The following is a 20261-nucleotide window of genomic DNA, read 5'->3' on the forward strand; positions in this document are numbered from 1 at the left end:
AATTTCATTCCATTGCAGTTAGAGAACATACTTTGTATGGTTTCTGTTTTTTTTAATTTATTGAAACTTATAATATAGCCTAATGTAAAGCCTATTCTGGAGAATATTCCAAGTGCATTTGAAAATAATGTGTTGAATGTGTTTTGTTGTTGAGTGGAATGTTCTATAGATGTCTTCTAAGTTTAGTCGGCTTATAGTTTCATTCAAAACTTCTCTTTCCTGTTCCTCTTTTGCTAATTGTTCTATCCATTATTGAAAGAGGAGTATTGAAGCATCTAAATGTTATTGTTGAAATGTCTCTTTCTCACTCTGGGTCTGTCAGCTTTTGCTTCATTTTATTTTGGGGTTTCTAATGCTCTGGCAGACAGTTTACAGTTCTGCCTTATTAGCCTTTACTTCCTGCTTATGCAAATCCTCAAAGTCATCCATAGGTTGTAGGCCTTTACAGGTCTTTCCTGCGTATGTCCACAGCCCTGTACATGCACATGTCCTTCTAGAGTTCCAGAAATATGTTGGAGCTTTTGAAAGCCCCTGCAGACCTCTCATTCTCCAGTTTTTCCTTTTAAGGTTTTTGGTGGGTCTCTAATTAGTCTCTTCTGGAGGCACTGCCTCTGGCACCTGTAAAGTTAAATAATGTGCCTTGGGGATAGGGCTGTTTGCTTAGAGTAAGCTCTGAGTCAGGACAAAAAAAAAGACAAGCCCTGAGAATGGAGCTGTTGAGTGAGCTGCCACATAGGTTAGATAGTGACAGTTCTCTTAAGGATGGGCTTTTGGGGAGCTCCAAACCCATTTTGCCCCCTGGAGTGGTTGCTAGGTTGCTGGTGTTCACAGCTACCATAGCTGCAAGGCGGTTGGTTTTAAAGCTACGGTGAGGCTGGGGGAAGGGGGATGGGACTAGGTAATGTTAAGCCACCGTGAAGCTCACAGTTCTTACTGAGATTCAGGCATTTTTCTTGAATAAACATTCCGTGGATTATTGCAAGCCTTCAGTTAATTTCAAGAGTTCTGGAAAAGTTGATTTTGACTGTTTCTGCCAGTATTCTCTTTGCTTTCATGGAGGAGCAGATTATTGAAGGTTCTTCCTCCACCATCCCATAGGTCAGTCCCTCTGGGTTTTGGTTTTGTTTGGTTTGCTCTTTTTTCCTCTCTGTTCTTCTCCTTGGATGATTTCTATTGCTCTACTTTCAGGGTCACGCTTTGATGTAAACTCAGCTGTTAAATACACTCAGTGCATTTTTATCTTCCACAATCGTATTTTTCAGTTCTGTAATTTTTATTTGGTTCTTTTTTTTTATTGTTTCTGTTTCTTTCCCGCATCTCTTCAGTTATCTGTTCAAATTTTCATGCATTGAAACATGTTTTGTTTCATTGAGGATAAATATAATAGTTGATTTAAAATTCTTATCAGTTCTAACATTTTGTTCATTTCAGGATTGGACTAGATTTTCTTTTCTTTTAAGAAAAATATGTTTTATTTTCTTGTTCCTTCACATGTTGGATAATTTTAGATTGTATCCTGGATATTTGAATGTTATGTTATGGAGATTCTGGGTTCTGTTATTTTTCTTCACTGAGAATTTTTTCTCTTTATTTTATCAGGTAATTTTCTTGGCTGGGCTTGAATTGCAGTCTCTTTCTATTGTGGCTTTCTACTGTGTCTCCAGTCTCTTCTCAAAAGGTCCTTTGTCTTTAGCTGGTCTGCTTTGATTCTGTCCCACGTGTGTGGCTTAGGGATCAGTCAGTGATGAAGGTAGTCAAGTTTGAGGATCCTCTTTCTGGCTTTCTTTTTGCAAGATTCTGCCAGTCTGTTTACTGTTCACATGTCCTACCTTCTCTATTTCCCCAACTAGAAAAATTGCTGGTTTTCCCATGTGAGCCCCCAGCTGCTGCTGTGCTTGCCACACAGACTGCACTTAGTCAGAGGCTGAAAGCCTGTGATGGTAACTTACTTGTATACCTCCCTGTCTCCTCTCCTCTGAGCACATGAACTCCACAGCAGAGCCTGTCTGCTTCTCTTCACACTTCAGGACCTTCAGGGAGGGAACTCCAGTCGTGGTTCTGACTTTTTCTGTATGGCTGAGCTGCTTTGACTATTGTTTGTACATGGTGGTTTAGGGATCAGTCACGGATGTGGGTAGATAGTTTGGAGATCCCCTCTTTGACTCTTTCCCTTTTGGGCTTCCCCTAGTCTCTTCCACATTCATGGTTTCCTGGCTTCACTTTTCTGGTCCCCTGTGCCAGAAAGATTAGGAGTTCTCCATCCCCCACCGCCTCTGTGTGAAGTTACTTGTGTGGCTGCCAGTCTGTCCTCTTCCCAGTGAGTGTGAACTCCCTGCCAGACTTGTCTACTTCTGTTCCCTCTTCAGTAGCTTCAGGTAGCATTTCGTATTATGTCCAGGTTTTGTAGGGTTTTTTCCTGTAAGGACAGGAGCACAGAGGATAATTTGGTAGAGTCTTAGTCCCTCTTTAGTCTTAGTCCGTTTTCAGTTGCCCTGAAACTAATCCTTTTGAAACAAACTTGAAAACTGTCTTCCACATAATATATGTAGCAGAAGTTAAAGTAGACTATTAAGAACTCCAACCAACAAGGACCTACTTTGAAAAAAAAAAAAAAAGACTATTAAGAATTCCAAACAGAGTGGATGAGCTTTTGCAACAGAAAATTGTCTAAAAAAAGATTTTGGGGAGAGAAAAGTAGAAAGGGGGTCAGGAAAATTAAATACTGTGTCAATTCAGTATATATTTACCAAGCATTTCCATGTTCCAGATGCTGTGCTGGATGCTAGGAACACAGAGATAGACAGACTCCATGCCCTTGAACTCATAGTAATGGAGATGGATATGTTAAACAAGTAAATTTAATTCTCTCTAGGAATATCGTGAGCTAGATGCATCCTATCTGAGATTTCTAGCAATAAAGGTTTATCTAATTAGCCAATAAACATGAACGTGTTATATCTGTAAAGTGACTGCTACCATGTACCATGCTAATTGAGTTGGATCAAGTAACATTTGGGACTTTTGGGTTTTGGTCTGGCAGAGAAAGAATTTAGAAGTCACCACTCTGTCCTACCAACAAGTAAAAAGCTCAACAAACTGAAAAATCAACAATTCTTCTTAGATCTGCCAGAGAAGTAAGGTCACAGGCCAAACCATTGCACCAAAAACTAGAGAGACAGGCAGATACAGAGAATCACAACTGACAGGATCAGACATCTCTGCAGGAACCAGTGCTAGGGTAGGAAAATCTGAACTGCAATTGATGGTTTGTTGCAGGCTCAATGTGAACAAGTCTGAAATTTAAAAACTCCAGGAGGACCCAGTCATAGGGAAGCCTCCACACTTTTGTGAAATTTACCTCCAGGACTGCTACTGGCTTCTCACAGTGATCATCAGAGAAAAATCCCTTGTGCTTCTGCAGGCGGATGGGGGAAAGGAACCATTTTGAAATATGTCAGAGTATTCTGTGTTTCTTAACTAAAGCCGGCCTTCAGGAAACACTGTTTTGCTGAAGCTTGACCTGCTGTGGGTTTATCAGAGCTGAACTTACCTGGGAGAAGGAAAATACCCAACTCCAGCACCTTCAACCCATTCTGTCCACCTAAGGGGGAAAAAAACTGAGAAGCACTGGTGAAGTTCACATTCCAGGGTCACAGGTTTACCAAAAGACTGAGACCTAATCAAGACTATAGGACACTTCCCTCTCTTCACACCTTACTACCACATTACTAAAGATATATTTACTGTAGTGCCTTTTACCCAGTGCATCATGTGTGCCTTTCAAAAATTACAAGGCAAATTAAAAGGCAAGTTGAAGAGTTTGAAGTTTGCAGAGACAGAACAAACATCAAAACTAGACTTAGATGTGGCAGGAGTATTGGAATTATTAGACCAGGAATTAAAAAAAAATACTATGATTAATATATTAAGGGATTTAATGGAAAAAGTAGACAACATGCAAGAACAGGTGGATGATATAAGCAGAGAGATGGAAATTCTAAGAAAGAATCAAAAATAAATGTTAAACATCAAAAACAATGTAGCAGAAGTGAAGAATGCCTTTGATGGTCTCATTAGTAGACTAGACACACATCTGGGGAAAGAATCTCTGAGCTTGGGGATATAGCGTTAGAAAGTTCTAGAACTGAAAAGCAAAGAGAAGAATACTGAAAAAAAAGTAGAACAGAATATCCAAGAACTATAGGACAATTACAAAATGTGTAACGTACATGTAATGGGAATATCAGAAGGAGAAGAAAGGGAGAAAGGAACAGAAGCAATATTTGAAACAATAATGACTGAGGATTTCCCCAGATTAATGTCAGACACCAAACCATAGATCCAGGAAGCTTAGAGTACACCAAGCAGGATAAATAGGAAAAAAAAAAAGAGAGAGAAAGCAAAAAACCCTACAAGTAGGCATGTATTCAAACAGCAGAAAATAAAAGGTAAAGAGAGAATAAAATATTTAAGGTTTTGAGAGAAAAACCCACCAACATAGAATTTTGTACCCTGAGGAATTCTTCAAAAGCAGAAGAGAAATAGAGACTTTCTCAGACAAACAAAAATTGAGGGAATTTGTTACCAATAGAAATGTCTTGCAAGAAATGTTAAAAGAAGTTCTTTAGAGAGAAAGAAAATAATATAGATAAGAAATCTGGATCCAAGAAGGGAGGAGCATCAGAGAATGATTAGTAAAGGTAGAATAAAAACTTACATATTTCTTACTCTTAATTGAGCCATCAGATAACACTTTATTCAAAATAATAATAGCAATAGTGTATTTGATATTATATGCGTGTGTGTGTATGCTTATGTATAAATGAAATGAATGACAGCAAGGATACAGTTATAGGAGGGAGGAATTAGGACTATTTTGTTATTATAAGGTCCTTGTACTACCCATGAAGCAGTATAGTGCTATTTGGAAGTAGGTTTGGATTAGTTGTAAATGTATGCTGCAAACTTGAGGGCAACAACTAAAAATAGACACATAATAGATGTAATATGAAAGGGGAGAAAATGGAGTCATATAAAATACTCAGTTAAGACTACAAAAGGCAGAAAAAGTTGGAATAAAGAACAAAATTTGGAATAAAGGACAAGAAATAGAAAACAGTAACAATATGGTAGATATTAATTCAACTATGTTAATAATCATTTTAAATATCAGTAGTCTATACCAATTAAAAGAGATTGTTAAAATGGATTAAAAACAAGAACCAACTAAGTGTTGGGTATAAGAAACCCATTTTAAATATGAAGACACATTAAGTAAAGAAATGGAGAAAGGTGTACTATAATAATACTACTCAAAAGAAAGCTGGAGTGGCTGTATTAATTTCAGACACAGCCAACTTCAGAGCAAAGAAAATTATCAAGGATAAAGAGAGGCATTACACAATACTCCAAGAAGACGTAATGATCCTTAATCTGTGTGCACCTAACAACAGTGTCAAAATACATGAGGCAACAACTGATAGAATAGCAAGGAGAAATAGGTAAATCCACTGTTATAGTTGGAGACTTTTAACACCCCTCTATCAGAAGTGGACAGATCCTGCAGGCAGAAAATCAGTAAGGACATAGTTGAGCTGAAGTTATGAACTAAGCACCATCATTCAGCTGGATACTACTGGTATCTATAGGCTCCTTTATCCAACAGTAACACATTACACATTCTTCTCAAGCTCACATGAATCATTCACCAAGATAGACCATGTTCTGGGTCATAAAACACACCTCAACAAACTTAAGAGAATAGAAATCATATAATGCTTGCTCTCAGACCACAGTGGAACTAAACTAGAAACTACTAGGAGAAAGAAAGCTGGAAAGTTCCCAAATACTTGGAAATTAAACAACATATTTCTAAGTAATAATGGACAAAGGAGAAATCTCAAGAGAAATTTAAGAGTAATTTGAACTAAATGAAAATGCTTACAAAAATTTGTGAGATGCAGCAAAAGCAGTGCTTGGAGGGAAATTTATAACATTGAATTCATATAGCAGAAAAGAAAAAGATCTAAAATCAATACTCTAAGCTTCTACCTTAGGAATTTGGAAAAAGAAGAACAAATTAAATCCAAAGTGAGCAGAAGAAAAGAAAAGAAAAATTAGAGCAGAAATTAATAAAATTGAAAACAGGAAATCAGTTGAGGAAATTGTTGATTTGGGGGGATATGGTTAAAACCAAAAGCTGTTTCTTTGAAAAGATCAATAAAATCTATAAGCCTCCAGTCAGGCTAACTTAGATAAAAAGGAGAGAAGACACAAATTACTAATATCAAAAATGAAAGAGGGGACAACTGTACAGATCCCATGGGCATTAAAAGGATAATAAAAGAATATTATGAACAATTCTGTGCTCATAAATTTGATAACCTGGATGCAACAGGCCATTTTTTTTTTCTTTTTTTTTTTTTTTTTTTGCGGTACGCGGGCCTCTCACTCTTGTGGCCTCTCCCATTGCGGAGCACAGGCTCCGGACGCGCAGGCTCAGCGGCCATGGCTCACGGGCCCAGCCGCTCCGCATCATGTGGGATCTTCCCGGACCGGGGCACAAACCCGTGTCCCCTGCATCGGCAGGCGGACTCTCAACCACTGCGCCACCAGGGAAGCCCCCCAGGCCAGTTTTTTGAGATATAAAATTTGCCAAAACTCACACAAGAAGAAACAGACAATCTGAATAAGCCTGTATCTATTAAAGAAATCGAACCAGTAATTAATAACCTTCTAAAACAGAAAGCACCAGGCCCAGATGTGTTTCACTGGTGAATTTTACCAACCATTTAAGGGAGAAATTATGCCAGTTCTCTACAATCTCTTCAGAAGACAGAGCTCAGGGAATACTTTCTAACGTTTTCTATGAGGCCTGCATTACCCTAATACCAAGATCAAAGACATTACAAGGAAAGAAAACTTACAGACCAGTATCTCTCATGAACATAGATGCAAAAATTCTCAACAAAATATTGGCAAATTGAATCCAACAAGCTATAAAAAGAATTATACACCACAACTGAGATTTTATACCAGGTATGCAAGGCTGCTTCAACATTTGAAAATTAATGTATTCCATCACATCAGTAGGCTAGAGAAGAAAAATCACATGATCATAAATCAGTAGATGCCGAAAAAGCATTTAACAAAGTCCAACTCCCATTCATGATAAAAACTCTCAGCAAATGGGGAATAGAGGAAAACTTCCTCAACTCGATAAAGAAAATGTACAGAAACCCTACAGCTAATGTCATACTTATTGATGAGAAACAATGGTGGGAAACAGGGCAAGGATGTCCTCTTCTTACCACTGCTTTTCAACATCATACTGAATGTCCTAATGCAAAAAGACAAGAAAAGCAAATAAAAGGTATAACGATTTGGAAGGAGAAATAAAACTGTTTACAGGTGACATGATCATTTATGTAGAAAGTCTGAAAGAACTGACCCCAAAACTCCTGGAACTAATAAACAGTTGTTGCAAGTTTGCACATACAAAGTTAATATACAGAAGGCAGTCACTTTACTGTATACCTGCAGTGAACAAGTGGAATTTGAAATTAAAAACACATTACCATTTATATTAGCACCCTAAAAAATGAGATACTTATGTATAAATCTGACAAAGTTTGTACAAGATCTGTATGAGGAAAACTACAAAACTCTGATGAAAGATATCAAAGAACTAAGTAAATGGAGAGATGTTCTGTGTTTATGGATAGGAGGACTCAATACTGTCAAGATGTCATTTTGTCCCAAGTTGATCTACAGATTCAGTGCAATCCCAGTCAAAATCCCAGCAAGTTATTTTTTTTTTTGGATATTAACAAACTGATTCTGAAATTTATATGGAGAAGCGAAAGACCCAGAATAGCTAAGGCAGTATTTAGACAGAAGAACAAAGTTGGAGGACTAACACTACCTGACTTCAAGACTTAATATAAAGCTACTATAATCAAGACAGTGTGGTATTGGCAAAAGAATAAAAAAAAAAGATCAGTAGAACAAAATAGCTCTGAAATAGACTCTCATAAACATAGACAACTGATCTTTGAAGAAGCAAAGGCAATACATTTGTGTAAAGATAGTCTTTTCAACAAATGGTGCTGGAACATCCGGACATCCACACACAAAGAAGTTGACTCTAGGCACAGACCTTACACTCTTCACAAAAATTAACTCAAAGCACATCATAGACCTAATTGGAAAATGCAAAACTATAAAATATCTAGACGGTAACGCAGGCAGTAACCTAATTGACTGTAGTTACGGTGATGAATTTTTAGATACAACACCTTCTTGAAGAACAAGAAGAACACTTTCTTCTCTAAGAAAGAAAGATTATTATCCATGAAAGAAGTATTGATAATCTGGGCTTCATTAAAATTAAAAGCTTTTGCTCTGCAAAACACAATGTCAAGAGAATGAGAAGATAATCCACAGATGGGGAGAAAATATTTGCAAGAGACTGTTAACCAAAGTATACAAATAACTCTTAAAACTTGACAATAAGAAAATGAATAATGTGGACTTCCCTGGTGGCACAGTGGTTAGGAATCTGCCTGCCAATGCAGGGGACATGGGTTCGAGCCCTGGTCCAGGAAGATCCCACATGCCGTGGAGCAACTAAGCCCGTGTGCTACAACTACTGAGCCTGTGCTCTAGAGCCTGCGAGCCACACTGTTGAGCCTGCGTACCACAACTACTGAAGCCCGTGCACCTAGAGTCTGTGCTCTGCAACAGGGAAGCCACCACAATGAGAAGCCCGTGCACTGCAACAAAGAATAGCCCCCGCTCGCCACAACTAGAGAAAGCCCGCACACAGCAACGAAGACCCAACGCATCCAAAAATAAAATAAATAAATGAATAAATTTATTTAACAAAAGAAAATGAATAATGTGATTAAAAAATGAGCAAAGACCTGAACACACATCTCACCAAAGAAGATATACAGATGGCAGGTAAGCATATTGAAGGATGTTCAACATCATCAGGGAATTACAAATTAAAACAACAGTGGGATACCAGTACAACATACCTATTAGAATGGCTGAAATCTGGAACATCAACAACACCAAATGCTGGCTAGGATGTGGAGCAATAGGAACTCTCATGTATTGCTGGTGGGAATGCAAAATGGTACAGCCACTGCGGAAGACAGTTTGGCAATTGCTTATAAAACTAAACATACTCTTACTGTACGATCCAGCAGTTACACTCCTTTACCCAAAGGTGTTGAATATTTATCCACACAAAGACCTCTGCACAGATGTTGATAGTAGCTCTCTTCATAATTGCCCAGACTTGGAAGCAACCAAGATACTCTTAAGAAGGTGAATGGGTGAATAAAGTGTGGTACATCCATACAATGGAATCTTATTCAGCACTAAAGGTAAATGAACTATCAAGCCATGAAAAGACTTGGAGGAAACTTAAATGCATTGCTAAGTGAAAGAAGCCAGTCTGAAAAGGTTACATCATGTATGATTCCGATTATATGACATTGTGGAAAAGGCAAAACCATGGAGACAGTAAAAGGATCAGCGTTTGTTAGGGGTTGGGGGCGATGGAGGGATGAATAGGATGAAACTATTCTCTATGATACTATAATGGTGGATATATGTCATTATACATTTGTCAAAGCGCATAGAATGTACACCACCAAAAGTGAACCTTAATATGAACTGTGGGCTTCAGGTGGTAATGATGTGCCAGTGTACATTCATTGATTATAAGAAATGTCCCACTGGTGCAGGGTGTTGCCAGTTGGGGGGTCGTGTGGTGTGGGGATCAAGGGGTAGATGGGAAATCTCTATACCTTCCTCTGGGTTTTGCTGTGAACATAATTAAAACTTCTCTAAAAAACAACGTTTATTGATTCAAAAAATGGAATTGAAGCAGAATGTAATTATTCATACAGTTTTGAGCAATTCAAGTTTATTTGCACTTACAACAACACAGATTTGGAGTATTTATAAAGGATTATTGATTAAGAGATATACACTTGCTTGCATTATTCCAGTATTCATGTCAAAAGTAGAAATTTCAGTTCATCAATATTACCAACTACAGATTCCTGTAATCTGCACACTGTAAGGCTTACTGATCATTTCACCCACTCCTGATGCTCTTACACTATTCTTTGTTAACTTTGATCTTTTAGTCTAAAACTCAGTCTAGTTATGTTTCCAATTTCTTTTAACCAAGAAATAGGTTTATACTACCAGATGACAGAACCTTACATTTTAGATGTAACTTAGGATACAAAGGGTCCGAAAGAGTGTTTAATCTTAAGTTTCTTAAACGTTTGTGAACAAGAGTCCATGTTACAAATAAGAAGACATTATAGTTATGCCTTAATATTAATTAGTGAATTCAGCAACTCATTGCCTGCTCAATACCTTCCCTGCGTCCAAGCTATTCGTTAAGCCAACAATACATAGACCTCTACACTAAGATTTATACCTTCTACATGTACCCTTGAATGACTCATTGATTTTGTGTCTGTGAAGAGACTCTAAAGGAAATTCTAAAAATAATAATAATTAAAGTGGTCTTATCTCACTTTTCTATTGTTTGGGAATATACCTGCCTCACCTCAAATGCCAAGTTTTATTTTTTGTTTCCACATAAAGATTGTATTTCTGAAAAGATTTTGAGAGAGAATTGCTAAAGATACTTCTCTATTTTAGATGAGCAAGTTGTTATGGGCAACAAGCTTCTTGTATATATTAGGTAAGAGATTTTTAATTTATTTATCTGTGTATGCTTCTTTTACAGAATTTCTCCTATATTCTTAGGGGTACTGTCATCTATTATCTGTACAGTGCTTTTCGTTTTTCAGTGTTCTTTCATGTATAGCAGTGCTTCTGAACGGTGGGTGATTCTGTCCCCCATCCCCTCTCCCCTCCGCCAGACATTGCAATGCCTAAAGACCTTTTTGCTTTGTCACAGCTGGGGTGGAGTAGAGATGCTCCTGGTACCTGGTGGATAGAGGCCAGGGATGCTGCTGAGCATCCTGTAATGTACAGGGTAGTCCCCACAACAAAGAATTCTCTCTCCCAAAGTATCAATAGGGCAGAGGTTGAGAAACCCTGATACAGAGTATTTTACTTTTACTACCAACAAGTCTGTGGGATATGTATTTATCCATATTTTATATATAAGGGCAAGAGATTAGTTTGCATCACGAAGAAGTTAGTGACAGAAGTGAGCTGAAATGTTTATGTCCTTACTTCTGGAACAGAGTTCTTCCAATAGACTATGCAGGCTCAGAACCGTGTCCCGATAGAGTTTTACATAGATAACTGGCTGGCAGACAGGCAGGAAGGTGGCAGAACTTGCTGGCACATCATTTTAGCTTCTATATGCATCAGAGTTAACTTCGAGACCTATTTCATATCTGTTACATTGTTTTTTTAGTGTAGAAGAACATGTATAGCATTTACCTAGTACTTTATCTTCTGTACTTTAAACTTTTAAGAATATGCAGGTATCTAGCTGTCTCTAACATTCAAAATTGATGACTGCTTCAAATTCACTTAAAATTCACTTCCCCCTACCCCCAGCTGCCCAAATGAGGGCATATTCAGGAGACATTTTTATAATCCAGCCCACAAAGCAAGTCGTTGGCCATTAGGAAGGTCTGATTTGGAGGTGAAACTGTACAGTTAATTTCTCATGAGATTCTAATTCTCCCTGAAGGCTTGTCTGACTACAGATATTTTTTAGCCTAGCTCATTCCCCATCTTTATTCACCATTCTTAGAACCACTGGATTTAAAAGTCTCTGAGGGGCTTCCTTGGTGGCGCAGTGGTTGAGGGTCCGCCTGCCGATGCAGGGAACACGGGTTCGTGCCCCAGTCCGGGAGGATCCCATGTGCTGTGGAGCGACTGGGCCCGTGAGCCGTGGCCGCTGAGCCTGCGCATCCGGAGCCTGTGCTCCGCGGCGGGAGAGGCCACAGCGGTGAGAGGCCCGTGTACTGCAAAAAAAAAAAAAAAAAAAGTATAATGATGCTGTTAGTCTCTTTCCAGATGCTGGATATGAGACTTTTAGGTAATCTGTCCTTATTCCTTCTTGCCCATTTAGTGCAGCTTGAGTTTTTCTTAGGAAAAATAAGAAAAAAGGAAAGCTGTTACTCAGTTACAGGGTGTATTATTTCACCACCATCTCTGTTGCCCACATTTTCTGAACTGGCTATCATCTTGATCTGGGCTTGGACCTGACCTAACTGACAAAAGCTGAGCCTGCTTAAACTTCAAACTACTATCTTGGGTTTGAGAAACAATGTGTTCCCGGGAAGTTATTTAGCCCATTATAAGTCACCAAATCTGTTCTCTTTCTTCTCTTCTCTTTTCTTCTAGCTGTTGTCTAGCAGGTCGTGCCTATCCCCTTGGTGACATCCCTGAAGATCTTGTTCCCTTGGTTAAAAACCAGGTTGGTGCTATTTTCATAGCGTTTTTACTCTCTTGTTAAAATGCGGTAAAGACAAATTGTAATAGAGGGTTACACATGGGTCAGGAGTTATCAGCTGTGACAGGAGAGAGGCTACATACCACCACTGAAGCCAGTAATTATAGCTGAGAGAGGTTAGAGAAGTTATAACACAGTGGCAATTTAAAGTAAATTCAACCTGCTTTTATTTTATCCAAATGGGAATCATTGCTTCAGCAAGATACTTTGTAAGGTGAGAAAATAATCACCTTTTTTTTTCAACTTGCAGGTTTTTGAATTTTTAATTCGCCTGCATTCAACAGAAGCTCCCCCTGAGGAAGAAATCTATCCCTATATACGGACTTTGCTACATTTTGACACAAGAGAATTTCTAAATGTATTGGCGCTGGTAAGAAATAATACGATTCTAAGGTATTTTTAAAAGGAGTCAGGGTGATAATTTTTTTCTAATAGAAAGAAAGACAAATAATAGTCCTTATGCAAGTACAGTTTTTATGCCCTAGCAGTAAGGCAGGGTTTCAAATATTTAATATTTTTGCCACCCATATTTTCTAATCCTTTTTCTCCCTTCTACCCTTCCTTTCCTGCTTCCTTCCCCTCTCTTTCTTCTCTCCCTTCCTGTTTCTCTATGTCTGCCTGTCTGTCTCTGTTCTCTGTCTCTTTCTGACACATCCTTATTAAAAAGTTAAAGCAGGATTAGATGTGGTACATCCTTGATTTCATAAATTGTTAGTTTGTATACTAAATATGGAAGATTGCTCTGAATGACATGTGGTGATGATGATAGTAGAAGTAACTGGAGTTGAAGTGGAACGTGGAAGCTTGCTGAAAAGACATCCTTGTACATGTTTTATTAAAGATGGATTTGGGTGAGCCAGAGTCTCTGTGAAAATGCCCCCAGGGGAATAATTATATAACACATGATATACTTTCCCAATTAAATCATATTGTAGTTTTTTAAAAAGCTTTTGATAATATGGACAGCACTTACATTTTAGTGTTTAGTGAAGCAGCAGGCTCAAAAATTATTAAAAAACCAAATATTGTATGTGTACAATATTTGGAGAGAAAAAACAGGAAGGAAGTACATCTAAATATTAATAGAGATTAACTGTGTGAGATGGGGTAAATTTATTTAATGAGCATATAGTACTCTTGTAAGTTGAATAATAAACTGTTACAATTTTTAAAAATGCCTGTGAGAAGGTTGAGATCCCACTCATATCATGTTTTGCATTAGTTTAATTTGAAAATCTGATTTCAGAAGTAGTAACTTTAATAGCATAGGAAGAAGGGAAAAGAAACTTAGAAGTCAGATCTAAGGACTTCCCTGGTGGTGAAGTGGTTAAGAATCTGCCTGCCCCAATGCAGGGGACACGAGTTCAAGCCCTGGTCCGGGAAGATCCCACATGCCGTGGAGCAATTAAACCTGTGTGCCACAACTACTGAGCCTGCGCTCTAGAGCCCACGAGCCACAACTACTGAGCCCGCGAGCCACAATTACTGAAGCCTGCACGCTTAGAGTACACGCACCGCAACAAAGAGTAGCCCCCGCTCGCTGCAACTAGAGAAAGCCCACATGCAGCAACGAAGACCCAATGCAGCCAAAAATAAAATAAATTAATTAATAAATTAATAAATTAAACAAGAGAAGTCAAATCTAGTTGGTTTAGGAGACCTTAGACGCCCAGAGTAGAATATAAGGGTACTTAGTGTCTGGCATGTAGGATAAAAGAAACAAGAAGTGGTGGGGCTGGGGTTCAGAAAGCATGATAGAGAGCAACAAAGAATTTTACCTAATTTTCCTGTTTTAAAGGGCTGTGGTAGCACTGAAGATTGGAATTATGCTCATGTCTGAATTACGATATTGGCATTGATTGTAAGGCTGCAATAAAATCTCTGTCATTTACTTGACAAATATTTGAGGGTCAAATATATCACATGTACTGTACTAACTGGGTGTGTACCCTGGGCTGACAGTATATAAACCCTGCCTTTGTGGAGGAAGAGGATCCAGACTTGTAGATAAGTAATTATAGCACAGTGAAGATGTGTCACTGGAGAAGTGCAGGATGCTGTAAGAACACTTAGAAGGGGAATCTAATGGAGGGTTCGGGAAGGTGTCTTGGATGAAATGATGTCCATGGTGAGTCTCAAAGGATGTGTAGAAGTTAGGTTAAGGATAGGGAAAAATATTCTAGGCAGAAGGACAGACTATGTAAAAAGGCCTGGAAATAAGACAGAGCAATGTGTCTTCAGGTAATTGAAAAAATTCAGTATGGCCACATCTTTAAGTGTAAGGAAGCCTGCAGAGAGAGAAATTAGAGAGTTAGGTAGAGTCTGAGTTTTGTTATCCCTGGTAGGAAGTTTGGACTTTATACTAGAGCAGTAGGTAGCCGTTGAAGCCTTTTAGGTAGAAAAATATCACGATTTGTAGTTTAGAAAAGTTCCCTCTGGTTGTTGAATGGAAAATGGATTGAAATAAGATAAGATTGGAGGCAGGAAGATGTTAGCAAAATTTTGTGGTAATCTAGATAGAAGGTAATGGTGGCTTGATTAGGGCAGTGACAGTGGGGGTAACCAAGACATGAAAGGATTTGAAAGATATTTTAGGAGGCAAATCAGCCTAAGATTTAGGGCTTAATATACAGTTGGATGTGAAAGATAAGACAAATAGGGAAGCATCAAAGATTCTTAGATTTCTGACCTGGTAAACTGGATGTATAGTGGTTTACTTGTGGATTCAACAGGAAATCAGAGGAGAAACAGGTTTCTTGGGAGATGGATGGGACGGGGGTGGTGGTGGTGCAGAGTAATGATGAAGTGTGGTAGAGGTAGAAAATTAGCTCTCTTTTGGACTTAATGAATTTGAAATGCCTAAAAGACAAGTGGAAGCTTCCTTCTGTGTGTGCATCAAGGGTTGGCTGCATTCCCAAGTATTACAGCTGGAGAAATGGGTAAGATGTAGGATCCTAAATTCTAGATTCACTGCCTATTATGTCTACCATAATTGATTACTCATATGACCTTCCCAATTAGTATACCTTAATAAAAAGAACATTTTCAGGGAGGCACAAAAGAATTTAGATGACAGACTTTTAAATCATATTTTCCCACCTTTAAAAATTTTGTAATATTGTTTTCAAATGAGGTTTTTAAATTTAGCTTTCTTGAGGTACAGTTTATACAAAATATAATTCATCCATTTCAAGAGAAGAGTTTGACAAACATATGCAGTCTTGTAACCACTACCACAATCTAGATATAGAACAAAAGGTCACTTTTGCAGTTTAGTACTGAGTCCCTTGCCCCTTGCAACTGCTGGTCTGCTTTATGACAGTATAGTTTCGCCTTTCTAAAATGTTATTTAAATAGAATCATACACTTTGTAGTTTTTTCTGGCTTCTTTCACTTAAAATAATGCTTTTGAGACTTATCCGTGCTGTGGCTTATACCAGTAAGTTGTTCCTCTTTATGGCTATGTAATTTTCTATTTTATGGATATATAATTTGATCCATTCACCAATAGTTGGTCCTTGGGGTTGTTTCCAGTTTAAGTTATTATGAATAAAGCTATTATGAATATTTACATAAAGGCCTTTGTGTGGACATATAACTTTATTTCTCTTGAGTAAATACCAAATAATGGAATTGCTGGGTCATTTGTTAAGTGTATTATTTTACTTAAGAAGAAACTGACAAGACTTTTCTAAAGTGGTTCTACCAGCTTACATTCCAGTAGTGTATGAGAGTATCAGTTCTTCATCTTCTCTCCAACACTTGGTATGGTTGATCTTTTTTTTTAAATAAATTTATTTATTTAATTTTGGCTGCGTTGGGTCTTCGTTGCTGCATGTGAGCTTTCTTTAGTTGCGGCTAGCAGGGGCTACTCTTCATTGTGATGCCCAGGCTTCTCACTGCGGTGGCTTCTCTTGTTGCGGAGCATGGGCTCTAGGCATGTGGGCTTCAGTAGTTGTGGCATGCAGGCTCAGTAGTTGTGGCGCACAGGCTTAGTTGCTGTGCGGCATGTGGGATCTTCCCGGACCAGGGCTTGAATCCGTGTCCCCTGCATTGGCTGGCAGATTCTTAACCCCTGCGCCACCAGGGAAGTCCCTGGTTGATCTTTTTAATTTGACCATTCTAATAGGTGTATAGTGGTATCTCATTGTGGTCTTAATTTATATTTCCCTCCTGACAAATAATATTAAACATCTTTTCATTAAAATATATTAGGAAAGAAGTTATGTTTGCCATCCATATATCCTCTTTGTTGAAAATATCAAATTTTTTTGCCAATTTTTCCCCTATTTTTAAAAATTGTTTTCTTGTTCTGAGAGTTTTTTAATATATGTTTTTTTTTATCAGATTACGTAAGTTTCGCAAATGTTTTCTCCCAGTCTGTAGTTTGTCTTTTCATTCTCCTAACAAGGTGTTCTGAATAGCAGAAGTTTGAAATTTTGATCAAGTCTAATTTATTAGTTTTGTTTTATGGATGTTGCTTCTGGTGCTGTATCTAAGAAATCTTCACGTGACCCAGGGTCACAAAGATATTCTCTTGTATTTCTGTTAGAAGTTTTATGGTTTTAGGTTTTACATTTAGATCTGTGATTCATTTTGAAGACATTTTTGCGTGTGGTACAAGGTTTAGCTGCAAGTTCTTTTTTCTTCTTTTGCGTATAGATATCTAACTCTTACAGCACCATTTGACAAAAAGACTGTCCTTTCTCTACTGAGTTGTCTTTGTACTTTGTCAAAGATGCATCATCTGTGTATATGTGGGTCTGCTTCTGAACTGTATTCTATGCCACTGGTCTGTTTGTCTTGATGCCAGTACCACACTGCCTTGATTACTGTAGCTTTATAATGAGTATGAAAATCACATTATGTTAGCTCTTCCATGTTCTTGTTCTTTTTCAAAATTACATTGTCTTTTGTAGTTTAGGGTGTTTTTGTTTTGCATTTCAATATGAATTTTGAGTTATCTTGTTAATTTCTACAAAAGCCTGCCTGGATTTTGATTAGGATTGTGTTCAATGTTTAGTCAATTTAAGAATAGACATCTTAGCAATACTGAGTTTTGTGACCCATGCAAAGGTATACTGTTCCATTTATTTAGGTTTTCTTTAATTTTTCTCAGTAATATTTTATAGTTTTCAGTGTAGTTTTCTGAGTGATAAGGATTCAATGTAATGTTTCTCTACTATTGTACAATTTAAAATTCTTGATAAAGTAAAATAACACTTGCCTCCCACTTACCTTGCTTTTGTATACTGCCATAAGGAAAACTGATGTCAACCTGACTTTTCTTAACTTTCCCAAGGACTTAATCTTTTTTTCTAGAGGACCAGAATACTTTTTTCCTTATATTTAAAGACTAATATTTTAACTCTAAGATATTACTCAGAATTGACTATTTTGGGTCAGTTTTGCCATATATGTACTGTGGGCCTTTTCAAGTATGTGAATTCGAGTCTTTTTATTTAAAGAAAGTTTTCTTGAACGTAGATTTAAATACTTTTTCTGCTTCGTTATTTTGTATTTCATCTTCAAAAACTCCAGTTATTTGTATATCTTCTTTATCTTCTATATTTATCACCTTTTTTTGTTCTCTTTTATTTCCTTCTTTATTTAATTTCATTTTCTTGGTTCTTTTCATTTACATTCTCTATTTCTCTTTACAATGCTTTTGGTCATATCTGTTCTCCCTTTGGTGGCTTGTAATTCTGTCTTCATTTCTGAGATGACTTTTTTTTTCAGTTTTTGTCTGAGTTCAGTTAGCTGCTATTTCCTATCTTCCTGCTCTTTGTTCATTTCTTTTATGAATTCTTAAATTTATGGTTTGTGATGTTCTTTCAAATCTGCAATTGTATGTTTAAATATATTTCCTATATGTTGGGATATTGTTATAGTTTGCTTCTAGTGACTAGTTTTTATTTTAAATGTTTTATTATTGAGTGCCTTCATTTGCTGTTTTTATTGTCATTTTTTTTTTTTTTTTCTTTTGCGGTATGCGGGCCTCTTATTGTTGTGGCCTCTCCCGTTGCGGAGCACAGGCTCCGGAAGTGCAGGCTCAGGGGCCATGGCTCCGGGCCCAGCCGCTCCGCGGCATGTGGGATCTTCCCGGACCGGGGCACGAACCCGTGTCCCCTGCATCGGCAAGCGGACTCTCAACCACTGCGCCACCAGGGGAGCCTTGTCATTTTTTTATGTTGGATTTTTCTGGACTAGGAATAATAGGTGACCTTGTTGGATGGTGGGGGAAAATTACATACTATTTTCCGCATTCAAGTATCTTCTTTATTTGCTACAACCAAGTGCAATTTTTTAAATAAATAGTGTGTTTTGGGGATAGCCTATCTTCTCAATCTTTGACAGTCTCTTGTTTTAGTAGGACCTTTATCTTGAGCCACTTTCTTCTTTACCACAAGCCTCCGAGGAATATCTCTCCATTCCCTTTTCTATGTTAAAAGCTATATCTTACCAAGGCCTCCGATCTATACTTGCCAGACCTCTTCCTTTGTTCTTCCTATTAGCCAGTGTGCTGATCCACCGGGTTGCAGACGTGACCTCATTATTTCCTCACCCAGGGTGGATTTCCCTTTTCTTTTGGAGGTGAATTCCATTTGATATTATAGGTATTCTGTTCCTACTGAAACCTCGTCACACCCTCCTTTCCTCTACCCAGTTCTGTCCTGACCTCTTTTTGGTTTTATGGGCTTTGGAGCCAACTTTGCTAATTTGGGATGTTTACTTTCCCGCTTTTATATAAGTTGAAGTATGTAACATTTGTTGTCCTTCTGGTTTTCCCATTAGCCTGGGTTGGTTGATTCTTTTTGTTCTTTTCTACATACATGGATCTTATTGGGAGATGTGTGAAGCTGTTAGGTCAGGGGTTCACAAACCACAGTCTGTAGACCAAATCCAGCTCCATTTCGCCTCTGGCTTGTGTGAGCTAAGAGTAATTTTTTTTTTTAAGGGTTATAAAAAGAGAAGAAGACTATGTCGTACAAACCACATGTAGCCCACAAAGCCTAAAATATTTTCTCTCTGGCCCTTTACAGAGAATGTTTCTTGACCCCTGGATCAGGCTTTAGCCAACTATCATTATCTTACAGAAACCCTATAATAGTTTTTAAGGGGCTACAGAAAGAAGTTTTTTTTTTTTTTACATCTTTATTGGAGTATAATTGCTTTACAATGGTGTGTTAGTTTCTGCTTTATAACAAAGTGAATCAGTTATACATATACATATGTTCCCATATCTCTTCCCTCTTACGTCTCCCTCTCTCCCACCCTCCGTATCCCACCCCTCCAGGCGGTCACTAAGCACCGAGCTGATCTCCCTGTGCTATGCGGCTGCTTCCAAATGTAAGGTAGATAGCTAGTGGGAAGCAGCCGCAGAAAGAAGTTTTTATGACCAAATTCACAGGTGACTTTGGACTTGAATTTTAGGTCTACCTTTGCACTTCACAAACCGTGTCATTCTCCATTAGGACATCTTTGCATGTTATTCCTCTAACAAGCATTGTATAATTAGAAGCATCTTTGTGGAATGATAATGTTTTAACATAAATGTGCCATTTTGGTGGCAGCTGTTAACTACAATCAAAATATGTCATTATGTGTATCACAACATTCATAAGAAAGTATATCACCACTTAATTATGTTTACAGAAGTAAACTTGCAATATGTGTTTCAAAGCAGTGAATACATGCTGCCAAAAGGAAAGTGGATACAGAAATTCTTTTTTACTTGCTGTCAGTGCTGTAGTTGTTTAATACATTTGTTAATTCTCCGTGGTTT

At 37.8% G+C, this 20261-nt stretch overlaps 1 protein-coding gene across 6 annotated transcripts in view; it reads left to right on the forward strand.

The window, feature by feature from the left end:
- VPS8 (VPS8 subunit of CORVET complex) overlaps positions 1 to 20261 on the forward strand; it is a 315789-nt gene that overhangs the window by 139000 nt on the left and 156528 nt on the right. For all 6 annotated transcript variants that reach the window (XM_079921327.1, XM_079921325.1, XM_079921329.1 and 3 more), the window contains 3 exons: positions 10696 to 10738; positions 12367 to 12439; positions 12726 to 12845. In XM_079921327.1, coding sequence (XP_079777453.1) covers positions 10696 to 10738; positions 12367 to 12439; positions 12726 to 12845 — 236 coding nt within the window. The remainder of the gene's footprint in view (positions 1 to 10695; positions 10739 to 12366; positions 12440 to 12725; positions 12846 to 20261) is intronic.

Source organism: Stenella coeruleoalba, assembly GCF_951394435.1.
Source record: "Stenella coeruleoalba genome assembly, chromosome: 5".
NCBI lineage: Eukaryota > Metazoa > Chordata > Mammalia > Artiodactyla > Delphinidae > Stenella > Stenella coeruleoalba.